The 15,231-nt window shown below is 40.7% G+C and overlaps 1 protein-coding gene across 1 annotated transcript in view; it reads right to left on the reverse strand.

Moving 5' to 3' along the window:
* The window catches only part of RAPGEF5 (Rap guanine nucleotide exchange factor 5), a 603,491-nt gene that overhangs the window by 422,197 nt on the left and 166,063 nt on the right, over positions 1–15,231 (reverse strand). Inside the window, exon 2 of the mRNA XM_053714138.1 lies at positions 7,899–7,949. Coding sequence (XP_053570113.1) covers positions 7,899–7,949 — 51 coding nt within the window. The remainder of the gene's footprint in view (positions 1–7,898; positions 7,950–15,231) is intronic.

Consider the following 15,231-nt stretch of genomic DNA (forward strand, 5'->3'; position numbering starts at 1 on the left):
GCAGGAGCTATTAGAATTACCGACACTCTCTCCTGTTTGATACGAGTAATGACTCGTGGAAGGAGAGATAATGGAGGAAACCGATAAAATAGACCGAAACCCCAAGGCACCACCAGAGCATCTATCAGAGCTGCCTGCGGATCTCTTGACCTTGAACCGTACCTTGGAAGCTTGGCGTTCTGCCGCAACGCCATCAGATCCAACTCAGGGACCCCTTATTTGAGGGTTAACCTGGAGAACACCTCCAGATGGAGAGCCCAGTCCCCAGGATGAAAAGTCTGTTTGCTCAGAAAATCAGCTTCCCAATTGTCCACGTCTGAAATGTGGATGGTAGATAGACAACAATTGTGAGCTTCTACCCAACTGAATAATCCGAGCCAGCTCCCTCATGGCTAAGGAACTCTGAGTTCCTCCCTGATGGTTGATCTAAGCCACTGAGGTGATATTGTCCGACTGAAATCTGATAAAGCGGGCTAAAGCCAACTGAGGCCAAGTTAATAGAGAATTGTAAATCATTCAACTCCAAGATGTTTATGGGGAGAGCAGACTCTTCCCGAGTCCATAATCCCTGCGCCTGTAACAAGTCCCAGACTGCTCCCCAGCCTAGCAGGCTGGCAACTATCACCCAAGAAGGTCTCCGGAAGCATGTGCCCTGAGACAGATGCTCCTGAGAAAACCACCACAGAAGGGAGTCTCTCATTAACACGTCTATATCTATCCTCTGGGACAGATCCAAATGGTTTCCGTTCCATTGCTTGAGCATGCATAATTGCAGAGCTCTCAAATGGAATCGAGCAAAGGGAATGATGTCCATGGAAATGACTATCAACCCAATCACTTCCATACATTGGGCTACAGATGGCCGAAAAGTAGACTGAAGAGAGACACAAGCAGAGAGAATTTTGGATTTCCTGACCTCCGTCAGAAAAACCTTCATAGATAGGGAATCTATTATAGTCCCTAAGAACACGACCATTGTAGCTGGAACAAGGGAACTATTTCCCAGATTCACTTACCATACGTGGGAACATCAAAAAGACAACAAGATCTCTATATGGAAGCTTGCTTGTTGAAAAGATGGTGCCTGAACAAAAATGTTGTCTAAGTAAGGCACCACTGCAATTTCCTGAGACCTGAACACTGCCAAGAGAGCCCCAGAACCTTAGAAAAAGGTTCTGGGAGCTGTAGCAAGGCCAAACAGAAGAGCCACAAACTGAAAATGTTTGTCTAGGAAAGCGAATCTCAGAAACTTACGATGATCCCTGTGAATAGGGACATGAAGATATGCGTCCTTCAGGTCTATGGTCGTCATGAACTGACCTTCCTGAACCAAAGGAAGAATGGACCAAATGGTCTCCATTTTGAAGGACGGCACCCTGAGATATTTGTTGAGACACTTTAGGTCTAAAATGGGATGAAAAATTCCCTCTTTCTTGGGAACTACAAACAGATTTGAATAGAATCCTAGACCCTATTCCTTTACTGGAACTATCATTCCCAGAAAGAAAAGATCCTGAACACAGTTCAAGAATGCCTCTCTTTTTACCCGACTTGCAGATAACCTTGAGAGGTGAAACCTGCCCCTGGGAGGAAGAAAATTGAATTCTATCTTGTAACCCTGAGAAACAATGCCCACAGCCCAAGGATCTGGGACATCTCATAACCACTCCCGATAAAACAGGGAAAGTCTGCCTCCCACTTGATCTGACTCTGGACCGAGGGCCGACCCAACATGCTGACTTAGACTCAGCTGAGGGTTTCTTAGATTGCTTTCCCTTGTTCCAGGACTGACTGGGTCTCCAAGGGGACTTGGATTGCTCCTGTCTGGAAGCGGAAGAGAAAGGCTTTTGACCTTTGAAATTACGAAAGGAACGAAAATTACTGTGACGTCCCTTAAATCTAATTTTCTTGTCTTGCAGTAGAAAAGATCCTATTCCACCCATAATATCAGATATTTTTCTGCCAGTCCATGCCCAAACAAAATCTTACCCTTGTAAGGAAGCGCCAAAAGCTTAGACTTGGAGGAAACATCAGCTGACCAAGACTTAAGCCACAAAGCCCTGCGAGCCAAGACAGAGAAACCAGATAGCTTGACCCCCAATTTAATAACTTGCATGTTTGCATCAGAAATAAAATAATTGGCTAGCTTAATAGCCTTAATCCTATCCTGAGTTTCCTCCAACAAAGTTTCCTCTAAAATAGATTCAGATAACGCATTAGGCCAATAAGATACTGCACTTGTCACTGTGGCAATACACTCTGCAGATTGCTATTGAAGACCCTGATGCACATCTTTTTCAAATATACCTCAAGCTTCTTATCCATTGGATCTTTAAAAGAGCAACTATTCTCTATAGGGATTGCAGTTCTCTTAGCCAGAGAAGAAATAGCCCCTTCTACTTTAGGCACTGTGTGCCAAGAATCCTTAATGGATTCAGCAATAGGAAACATCTTCTTAAAAACTGAAGACGGGGAGAAAGGAATCCCTTGTTTTCCCATTCCTGCGCAATAATCTCCATCACACGATCTGGAAGAGGAAACACTTCCATAGAGGAAGAGACATCATAGAATCTGTTAAGCTTACTTCTTATGGTTAGCTACAACAGGAGATTAAGAATCATCCAAAGTAGCAAAAACCTCTTAATAAAACATAAAGGTGTTCAAGCTAAAGCTTACTACTTCCACCTCAGACAAAAGATTAACACTTCAGGTAAAAGAAGAGGCCGCTTCCAGCTCACACGCCGTACTCCGGGTGCAGGCTCCTATGGATGACGTCACTGATGCTTCCGTATCCAGCTTCGCACACTGATGCTTGCAGTGATAGGGTGCAATGCCCGTGAGGCAGCGGATTACTTGCCAATGATATCCAGAAGAAAAAAAGAGGGTCTGGCAGCACATAGTAGTAATAAAATGATACACTTTATTTAGCAATACTTCAGGCACACAGGTACATCATAGACTGAACGTATAGACGTTCAGTCTATGATGTACCTGTGTGCCTGAAGTATTGCTAAATAAAGCGTATAATTTTATTACTACTATGTGCTGCCAGACGCTCTTTTTTCTTCTAAAAGATTAACACTGTCAGAATCAGATTTCACATAACATCCTCCCTAGAGTTATGAGGAAGATCGACCTGTATAGTAGCTGCTGAAACAGGCACTTTATAATCTATTAAGTGTTAAGTTTTCCTCTTGCGTTATCCTAAAACAGGAAAAGCATATAAAGCTGCAGATACCGCAGAAGATATATATATACCCCACCAGGAGGTTGAGAGAAACCGCAGGGCACTGCATGTGATGCCATAGGGGTTTGGGACGTTTGAGGAGAAGGCTGTTACATTGCCTGAACAGCATCATCCTGAGAGACATTAGGCTCATAAGGCAATATTTTTTCTTTACATTGTAGCATTCTAGCTAAACAAATAGTACAAAATTGCAAAGGAGAAACAATTTGCGCCTCTAATCATAACCATTTATTAAAAACAATATCATCATTATCCATGTCCATAGCTAAGAAAAATCAGCCCCAGGAAAAAATTAATTTGAATAAAGGACAACTTTAAGAGGAACATAAAAACATTATCAAAAAAACTAAAGCTTGACAACCTTTACACCTCAGCAGTACTGAGGTGCCTACCGCAACTCCAGGAGACTTGAAAAGGACACAGAGACTGTCACGCAACTGCACATAAGACTGCAGCAACAACACAGACGCCGATCTGTTCCGTATAACTGAAACACAAGAATCACATAACCAGCACATCCGGAAAAGCGCAGACAAGAAAAAGGCGCACAATCCGAAAAAGACATAGCAATAACCGTTACCACATAAACAAAATAAACATTTGCCAAAAATAAAAATCTTAACACCCGGTCCCAACGTGCAATCCCCAAAACACATAGTGCCTGCATACTACCTATCAAAAACTATTTAAAGGAATACTAAATCACAAAAAGATAAACTTCAGAATAAAAATAATGAATCTTTTAAAGTGTAAAGTCTCCTATACCTAGAAGACAAAAAAGCACTTACCTGCAGTCTAGCTGTCCGACAGGAAGACGGCTCACAATGCGTGAAAGGACACAAACTCCTTACAGAGACCTGTGGGGGAAAAAAGAACAGAGTAACCAACTCTGGCTTTCTATACTTAGGGCAGCAATAAGTTAGGAAACAAAGTAAGCACCACCTTACAACTTCCTAAACGCTTAAAAGCCACCACTATTCTGCAGCAGAGATAAACATGGACTATAGCTATACCCAAATCCTTGCTTGCAGGGAAAACTATCCCTATAAAGGATTACATTTCCTCAGACACCAAACTTCGCCTCCTCCATTGACAGAGGCAAAGAGAATGGCTGGGGATTATGGGAAGGGGAGTGATATTTACTAGTTTTGCTGTGGTGCTCTTTGCTGCTTCCTGCTGGACAGGAGAGACATTCCCACTAGTAATTGATGACGTCGTAAACTCGCCATATCTTGGGGGGGGGGGGGGGAGATTAATTTTCTCTCATCCCCGTTTATAACATTTTGCAAATGTTTCTGAATGAACAAAAAGCTTTTTTCTCTACTTTGGATACAGTAAATTTAGGATCTGAAAAAAGGCTGTATATGTTTACAGTGAACGTGTAATGAGAGCCAGGCTATCAATACCAATAATGCTGTGTTCTTAGAAAGACTCAGAGGAGGAGATAAAAAAAAAAGAAAAAAAAAAGAATCCATCATTGAGGCATAGAAAGGACAGAAATAAAACACAGGGAGAAATAAAGAGGCAAAGGACACCTTGACATTTATGCTTTTAAGTCTGGGAAACAAACATTTTCAATTGCTGAATTGCCTTCATGGTGAAACTGAACATTTTATTATTCTGAAATAATTTAAAATATACATTTTTATATATAGATTTCCACATTTAGATTAAAGGGACAGTCCACATCAGATTTTTTGTTGTTTAAAAAGATAGATAATCCCTTTATTAACAATTCCCCAGTTTTGCATAACCAACAGTTATATTAATACACTTTTTACCTGTAATTACCTTGTATCTAAGCCTCTGCAAACTGCCCCATTATTTCAGTTATTTTGACAAACTTGCATTTTAGCCAATCAGTGCTAACTCCTAGGTAACTTCACATGCGTGAGCTCAATGTTATCTATATGAAATACATGAACTAACGCCCTCTAGTGGTGAAAAACTGTCAAAATATATTCAGATTAGAGGCGGCCTTCAAGGTCTAAGAAATTAGCATATGAGCCTACCTAGGTTTATATTTCAACTAAGAATACCAAGAGAAGAAAGCTAAATTGGTGATAAAAATAAATTGAAAAGTTTTTTTAAAATTACTTGCCCTATTTAAATCATAAAAGTTTATTTTGGATTTGACTGCCCCTTTAAGCAAATGTGATTAAACAGAATATGATCAGCAGTAGTGGACCTACTCAGAGGGGCCTGGTTCAAACATTTTTTGGGCCCCCAAGGTAACTCAGTATCAAGCAATAGTAATTATATATATGCTGCTCTGTATAATGATTTTGAGGATAGATAGATAGGGGTGGATGATAGCGCATTCTGCACTAACAAAAGGCTCCCCCGCATTAGGATTGTACACATTCTGCACACACCTTTGAATACCCTGGCTGCTATTACCCCCTAGCACTTGAGTTCTGGCGCAACAGCACCTGCTGCACAAATGGTAGTTCCGTCCCTGATGACTAGATATTTTGACTCTTACTATATGTGGCTGGTCAGAAAGCAAAAGAAAATGTAAAGCAATAAACTTATGGCATGCCTGAATACAGCTGACTGCTCCAACAACATCTGTCTGTACACTGCAGAGATTTCTCTTGCCGAAGGATCAGCAGTAACCTGCTTTTCAGTGCATTACTGAGCAATCTGGCAGGCAGAACCATAAGGGATTTGTGCAAGGAATAAATAAACGGACCCTGGAATTGTGCTCTAAATTGCTATGCAACAGGGAGAGCTAGATAAGATACTGAGCATTAAGCTTACATGTTTAGTGCCTGTATAAATACTCTGGTAAATTAATCATAAAGCAAACCGCTTACCAAAGTATGCAGCTGTGCAGAGCTATATATTTGCAAAACATCCCTACAAAATTCTTCCCCTTGTAGTATCAGATTGTGTGCAGTCACAACCATGGAGTGAAGAAAAGAGTCTAAATAAAGAGTAGCAAATATAATTCCATCAGTAAATGACAGAAACGCCAAGTACTGAGTCTAAATGACACAATATCTCCCCCCCCCCCCCACCACCCCTTACAGGCTGTTTTAAGATTCATTGCTTGAGAAGAAAAAAAATCTTAAGATGGGTACAGAAGCTGAATATGGCAAATTACTGTACTAACTGGAGATCCTAACAAGCAGGCATTTGTCAGCCAGGGGGTACACACAGCCCTCAGAGGCTTCCCCTAATGTTCTCATCTTCTTCACTAGAGCAGCAGAGAAGTAGTTTTATTACACCCAGAAAACACAATTCCCCGTTTAACCCATAAGACTCCAGTACCAAACCTCTGCTGTCCCCTTTTAATCCCACAGTTTATTTAAATGCATTTCACATGAGTCCCATGTGAGTGTACAAAGTACAGTGAGGTACACATGTGCTCGTTCTTTGTATAAGACCTATCCCTACCTTAAGGTCTATCCAAAGATGACCAGCTAACATTTCATGCACTGCACTCTATTTCTGTCCCAATGCAAATGAGACATTATAAACAAACAAGTAAATAATTCTATGAGCCTAATGTATGTATCTGACCTGAGCTTTACTTCATTTCTTTTTATAGATTGGTGACCCACATTTCTTCTGTTTAACCAAGTGCGCTAACCCGACATGAAATATTAATATTTCACATCTAACACCTGAGACCTCATATCATATCAATAAATAATGTTTATAAGACTGTGTTATGATAACTATACTTTTAAATGCATTTTTGACGTTTTTTCCCCATTTTTAGTCGAGTGTAACAGTTAACCAGAGCTCTGAAGTAACGCTATCCCGACGCACGTTAAGTTCAACAAGTTTACTTTCAACTCGTAATAAGCATGCTACTTCTGACATGCGTGAAGAGCCGCGGAATGCAGTTAGCGTGCCACTTAAAATCTAGCTCTTAGTTGGGCATTCCTCAACTGAAGTCTAAATAATAAATAAGGAAGAAATTATATATATATATATATATATGTAAAAATGTTACCCAAGGCAAGATTGATAGAGGTGCTGAATACAAATGCATTTATAGCTATAATCCCAATGTGAGCTTTATCTGTTAGTAGAAAAGCCTCTGACCAATGACCTGCATTGAGTCAGGAACAGAAGAAGGAGACAAGAGTGCCACAGTGGGACCTTCAAACCTTGTGAGTTTTTATGCCTCTGACTATCAGCAAGGTTATTTCGTTTTCAGTTTATTTCTACAGGGAACAAATATATTTCTATGTTTTGCGTGTATTTTTAAGGGTTCTTGATTCATTTGACATTCAGGATACTAATATATCACAACCCTAACATTGGGATATAGATAGACGTTGATAAATATGGCTGGGAGCAGTGGACTAGATCACTACATAAGAGCCATCCCATTTACGTATGGCCACCACAAGCCCCCCATCTAGATAGATCCAGCCTACGCATGCAGAGCATTAATCACAAGTATGTTGTACTTGCTAAAGTTATTTATACCTGAAACGTCAATGACACCTAGAAAACGTCTCTTGTATTTGCAACAAATATAGCACATTTGTGCATTTATATAAACGGATATTATTTTTAGCTTTTATTTCTGATAAAAAAAAAAATAAAAGAATAAAATAAACACTGGCAAACATTACTGATAATGTAATAATTACTCTTGTAAACAATGTATTAAATGCACACACTGTACCTTGATGGTTGAGTTATCCTCATACAAGTGTGGATTTTTCTCTGGCAGAATCTATAAAGAGAGAGAAAAATTGTTTTAGCTTCTTCAAACAGTAAAGATAATATTTGTACTAATGTCTTTCTGCTCAAAAACATAATTATCCATTCAACATATGAACCAATAGAATGATTAAGTTAAATCAACTAAAGCATGTAAAAACATTTTCCTCTTATAAATGTAAACCCTGTGTGCACATCATCTGCTTTAGGCCTTTAAACATATTTCATAACTCCAAACCCGAAACCATATGTCAGCATATCATTTATAAGCATTACAAACATTGTAAAGCACATCTTGTTGTGAAAATAGAGCTGACAAGTAGTTAGCAATGTATTTTTAATAAGTTTTATAATACAGGTAGAGCTAAAAAATGATAGTTGCAGTGGGAAGAGATAACATTTAGGGTTAATGGAAGTCTGGGGAAGACTTAGGTTTACTGGAACAGTATATACATACACACATACACATACATAAACACACACACACACAAACATACATAAACACACATACATAAACACACACACACACACACACACACACACACACGCACACACAAACACACGCACACACAAACACACGCACACACAAACACACGCACACACAAACACACGCACACACAAACACACGCACACACAAACACACGCACACACAAACACACGCACACACAAACACGCACACACAAACACGCATACACAAACACGCATACATACATAAACAAACACGGGTGGAAAGATATCACTGTAGATTACTAGTCGGGCATACTAGCCCAGAGGGAAAAAGTAACTAGTCCACTCAATATAAATGATAGGAAACAGTAAAATTTCTAACTCGGTCATTGCAATTTCTTACTCATCCAGACTAGTGGAATTTTTAAGAGATTATATATATCCTGCTTATTGAGATTTTCAACACTTTTAAAGAACCACTATGTAGAAACAGTGCACCTTCACTGAACATTGATTTCTCTGTGATACAGTAAGAAAAATTGAGTAATTATTTAAAACATTTTGCAACAAAGTAAACTTAAAGGGACAGTAAAGTCAACATTAATCTTTCATGATTCGCATAGAGCATGCAATTTTGAAAAACTTTCCAATTGACTTCTGTTATCAAATTTGCTTTGTTCTCTTGGTATCTTTTATTGAAGAGTAAAACTAGGTAGGCTCATAAGAGCTCAGTAGTGTGCACGTGTCTTTAATACTCTATGGCAGCAGTGTTTTGCAACAATGTATTACAAAGCTACAAATAATGTTACAAAGCACTGCTGCCGTAGAGTAAATAAAAGATACCAAAGGGAACAAAACAAATTTGATAACAGATGTAAAATTAGAAAGTTGTTCAAAATTGCATGCTCTAGCCGAATCATGAAAGTTTAATTTTGACTTTACTGTCCCTTTAATGCACACACACAAACCGATTATTCATTCTAATCCGTAAACTGTAGATGCCAGTTCATCAAATAAGATATTAATTTAGATATTCTGCGGCCCTGACGTAAAGTGCAGGGGAATCAGGTAACAGTATGCAAATGAGAGGGCACAAACTGGCACAGAAAAAAAGTCTGATAGCAAGTCTGAGAATAGGTATACAGTACTACAGAACAGTGCTACTGCAAACAGAAGGTATGAAAACTAGAAAATGTATAAATAAACATAACACCAACAATATCCCTGTCAAAAATATTTGTTTTCTGTGTGTTATTGTTTTGTTTGATTTTTATATTCAAAACAGCACAACTGTTTGAAAATCCAAATCTGGGTATTCATTCAATTAGAATGCTCTTTTTAATTTGTTTCCCCTTTGTAAAACACCACAGCCCCGGTTACAGAGAACACCTGCTATCCAGAGAATCCACATGAAAAGGTGAAATAAGCATTTGTTTCAGGAATCCTTGCATTCATTTTCTTGCTTCTTTTAATGTTAAATGTGCTATCCATATTTACACATACCTCACTATATTATTATTGGTAAGTTCTCCCTATGCTGTGGCAATATATACATCGCCATATGAATACAAAACCATTTATTAAGCTCATTTCTCATTGGGAACTTACCAAATTATGGGGTTTTTTTGGCCATAAAGACCTTATGGGGGAGGGGTAAAATGTGCTTCATTTAGAGCTCAATATTTTTAAAATAAATTCACTTTTGTTACTATTCGCTCCATTCCAGTCAGTCTGAATTTGTATATGAAAATGTTGTATAGCAGCTAGGGTTGCCATCTCAGCCATGTTTCCTGGAAACTTATGAATTACACAATCTGCGGGGTGTGCAGGGAGGAACATGTATTGTGTTTCCATACAGCAGTATTTATATGCACTATTCATATTCCTCCCTACACACACCGCAGCATGTGTAACTTACAAGTGGCCAGGAAAACATGGCAACCTTAATAGCAGCTCATCACATACAGACAATGGCTCTAAACAAATCACATTGAGACACATACATATGATGGTTGTGCTCAAAACCCAATTTTTTCTCTCATGATTCAGATAGAACATAGAATTTTAATTGACTTTTTCAATTAATAATAAAACTTGCTTAAAAAGGTACACTGAACCCAAATTTATTCTTTTGTGATTCAGATAGAGCATGAAATTTTAAGCAACTTTCTAATTTACTCCTATTATGAAATTTTCTTCATTCTCTTGGTATCTTTATTTGAAATGCAAGAATGTAAGTTTAGATGCCGGCCCATTTTTGGTGAACAACCTGGGTTATTCTTGCTGATTGGTGGAAAAACTCATCCACCAATAAAAAACTGCAGTCCAGAGTCCTGAATAAAAAAAAAGCTTAGATGCCTTTTTCAAATAAAGATAGCAAGAGAACGAACAAAAATTGATAATAGGAGTAAATTAGAAAGTTGCCTAAAATTGCAGGCTCTATCTGAATCACGAAAGAAAAAAATTTGGGTTCAGTGTCCCTTTAATTCTCTAAATATTCTTTGTTGAAGGAGCAGCATTGCGCTACTGGGAGCTAGCTGAACATATCAGGCAAGTAAATGACAAGAGGTATATGTGTGCAGCCACCAATCAGCAGCTAGCTCCCAGTAGTGCAATGCTGCCCCTAAGCCTACCTAGGTATGCTTTTCAACAGGATACCAAGAGAATGAAGCAAATGAGATGATAGTAAATCATAAACTACAAATGCTCAGTAATGTAACTTATACTAATAGTAAATGTAAACACCACATACCAAGTTGCAGAAGGTTTTATGTCAACAAAAGTATGGGAGCCCCTTTTAATGCCACATTTTCACATGAGAGATAAATAATATTGATAATTTCCACTTAGTAGTTATTCTTTTGAAATTTAAATACTCAACAAAAAATGGAAGAGCTATGTTGTAAAGCTAGCTTGACTTTCATGCTAAAAACAGAATTTATGTTTACCTGATAAATTACTTTCTCCAACGGTGTGTCCGGTCCACGGCGTCATCCTTACTTGTGGGATATTCTCTTCCCCAACAGGAAATGGCAAAGAGCCCAGCAAAGCTGGTCACATGATCCCTCCTAGGCTCCGCCTACCCCAGTCATTCGACCGACGTTAAGGAGGAATATTTGCATAGGAGAAACCATATGATACCGTGGTGACTGTAGTTAAAGAAAATAAATTATCAGACCTGATTAAAAAACCAGGGCGGGCCGTGGACCGGACACACCGTTGGAGAAAGTAATTTATCAGGTAAACATAAATTCTGTTTTCTCCAACATAGGTGTGTCCGGTCCACGGCGTCATCCTTACTTGTGGGAACCAATACCAAAGCTTTAGGACACGGATGATGGGAGGGAGCAAATCAGGTCACCTAGATGGAAGGCACCACGGCTTGCAAAACCTTTCTCCCAAAAATAGCCTCAGAAGAAGCAAAAGTATCAAACTTGTAAAATTTGGTAAAAGTGTGCAGTGAAGACCAAGTCGCTGCCCTACATATCTGATCAACAGAAGCCTCGTTCTTGAAGGCCCATGTGGAAGCCACAGCCCTAGTGGAATGAGCTGTGATTCTTTCGGGAGGCTGCCGTCCGGCAGTCTCGTAAGCCAATCTGATGATGCTTTTAATCCAAAAAGAGAGAGAGGTAGAAGTTGCTTTTTGACCTCTCCTTTTACCGGAATAAACAACAAACAAGGAAGATGTTTGTCTAAAATCCTTTGTAGCATCTAAATAGAATTTTAGAGCGCGAACAACATCCAAATTGTGCAACAAACGTTCCTTCTTCGAAACTGGTTTCGGACACAGAGAAGGTACGATAATCTCCTGGTTAATGTTTTTGTTAGAAACAACTTTTGGAAGAAAACCAGGTTTAGTACGTAAAACCACCTTATCTGCATGGAACACCAGATAAGGAGGAGAACACTGCAGAGCAGATAATTCTGAAACTCTTCTAGCAGAAGAAATTGCAACCAAAAACAAAACTTTCCAAGATAATAACTTAATATCAACGGAATGTAAGGGTTCAAACGGAACCCCCTGAAGAACTGAAAGAACTAAGTTGAGACTCCAAGGAGGAGTCAAAGGTTTGTAAACAGGCTTGATTCTAACCAGAGCCTGAACAAAGGCTTGAACATCTGGCACAGCTGCCAGCTTTTTGTGAAGTAACACAGACAAGGCAGAAATCTGTCCCTTCAGGGAACTTGCAGATAATCCTTTTTCCAATCCTTCTTGAAGGAAGGATAGAATCTTAGGAATCTTAACCTTGTCCCAAGGGAATCCTTTAGATTCACACCAACAGATATATTTTTTCCAAATTTTGTGGTAAATCTTTCTAGTTACAGGCTTTCTGGCCTGAACAAGAGTATCGATAACAGAATCTGAGAACCCTCGCTTCGATAAGATCAAGCGTTCAATCTCCAGGCAGTCAGCTGGAGTGAGACCAGGTTCGGATGTTCGGACGGACCTTGAACAAGAAGGTCTCGTCTCAAAGGTAGCTTCCATGGTGGAGCCGATGACATATTCACCAGATCTGCATACCAAGTCCTGCGTGGCCACGCAGGAGCTATCAAGATCACCGACGCCCTTTCCTGATTGATCCTGGCTACCAGCCTGGGGATGAGAGGAAACGGCGGGAATACATAAGCTAGTTTGAAGGTCCAAGGTGCTACTAGTGCATCCACTAGAGCCGCCTTGGGATCCCTGGATCTGGACCCGTAGCAAGGAACTTTGAAGTTCTGACGAGAGGCCATCAGATCCATGTCTGGAATGCCCCACAGTTGAGTGACTTGGGCAAAGATTTCCGGATGGAGTTCCCACTCCCCCGGATGCAATGTCTGACGACTCAGAAAATCCGCTTCCCAATTTTCCACTCCTGGGATGTGGATAGCAGACAGGTGGCAGGAGTGAGACTCCGCCCATAGAATGATTTTGGTCACTTCTTCCATCGCCAGGGAACTCCTTGTTCCCCCCTGATGGTTGATGTACGCAACAGTTGTCATGTTGTCTGATTGAAACCGTATGAACTTGGCCCTCGCTAGCTGAGGCCAAGCCTTGAGAGCATTGAATATCGCTCTCAGTTCCAGAATATTTATCGGTAGAAGAGATTCTTCCCGAGACCAAAGACCCTGAGCTTTCAGGGATCCCCAGACCGCGCCCCAGCCCATCAGACTGGCGTCGGTCGTGACAATGACCCACTCTGGTCTGCGGAAGGTCATCCCTTGTGACAGGTTGTCCAGGGACAGCCACCAACGGAGTGAGTCTCTGGTCCTCTGATTTACTTGTATCCTCGGAGACAAGTTTGTATAGTCCCCATTCCACTGACTGAGCATGCACAGTTGTAATGGTCTTAGATGAATGCGCGCAAAAGGAACTATGTCCATTGCCGCTACCATCAAGCCTATCACTTCCATGCACTGCGCTATGGAAGGAAGAGGAACGGAATGAAGTATCCGACAAGAGTCTAGAAGTTTTGTTTTTCTGGCCTCTGTCAGAAAAATCCTCATTTCTAAAGAGTCTATTATTGTTCCCAAGAAGGGAACCCTTGTTGACGGAGATAGAGAACTCTTTTCCACGTTCACTTTCCATCCGTGAGATCTGAGAAAGGCCAGGACGATGTCCGTGTGAGCCTTTGCTTGAGGAAGGGACGACGCTTGAATCAGAATGTCGTCCAAGTAAGGTACTACAGCAATGCCCCTTGGTCTTAGCACAGCTAGAAGGGACCCTAGTACCTTTGTGAAAATCCTTGGAGCAGTGGCTAATCCGAAAGGAAGCGCCACGAACTGGTAATGCTTGTCCAGGAATGCGAACCTTAGGAACCGATGATGTTCCTTGTGGATAGGAATATGTAGATACGCATCCTTTAAATCCACCGTGGTCATGAATTGACCTTCCTGGATGGAAGGAAGAATTGTTCGAATGGTTTCCATTTTGAACGATGGAACCTTGAGAAACTTGTTTAAGATCTTGAGATCTAAGATTGGTCTGAACGTTCCCTCTTTTTTGGGAACTATGAACAGATTGGAGTAGAACCCCATCCCTTGTTCTCCTAATGGAACAGGATGAATCACTCCCATTTTTAACAGGTCTTCTACACAACGTAAGAATGCCTGTCTTTTTATGTGGTCTGAAGACAACTGAGACCTGTGGAACCTCCCCCTTGGGGGAAGCCCCTTGAATTCCAGAAGATAACCTTGGGAGACTATTTCTAGCGCCCAAGGATCCAGAACATCTCTTGCCCAAGCCGGAGCGAAGAGAGAGAGTCTGCCCCCCACCAGATCCGGTCCCGGATCGGGGGCCAACATTTCATGCTGTCTTGGTAGCAGTGGCAGGTTTCTTGGCCTGCTTTCCCTTGTTCCAGCCTTGCATTGGTCTCCAAGCTGGCTTGGCTTGAGAAGTATTACCCTCTTGCTTAGAGGACGTAGCACTTTGGGCTGGTCCGTTTCTACGAAAGGGACGAAAATTAGGTTTATTTTTGGCCTTGAAAGGCCGATCCTGAGGAAGGGCGTGGCCCTTACCCCCAGTGATATCAGAGATAATCTCTTTCAAGTCAGGGCCAAACAGCGTTTTCCCTTTGAAAGGAATGTTAAGTAGCTTGTTCTTGGAAGACGCATCAGCTGACCAAGATTTCAACTAAAGCGCTCTGCGCGCCACAATAGCAAACCCAGAATTCTTAGCCGCTAACCTAGCCAATTGCAAAGTGGCGTCTAGGGTGAAAGAATTAGCCAATTTGAGAGCATTGATTCTGTCCATAATCTCCTCATAAGGAGGAGAATCACTATCGACCGCCTTTACCAGCTCATCGAACCAGAAACACGCGGCTGTAGCGACAGGGACAATGCATGAAATTGGTTGTAGAAGGTAACCC

The sequence above is a fragment of the Bombina bombina genome, chromosome 5 (genome assembly GCF_027579735.1).
Source record: "Bombina bombina isolate aBomBom1 chromosome 5, aBomBom1.pri, whole genome shotgun sequence".
Taxonomy (NCBI): Eukaryota; Metazoa; Chordata; class Amphibia; order Anura; family Bombinatoridae; genus Bombina; species Bombina bombina.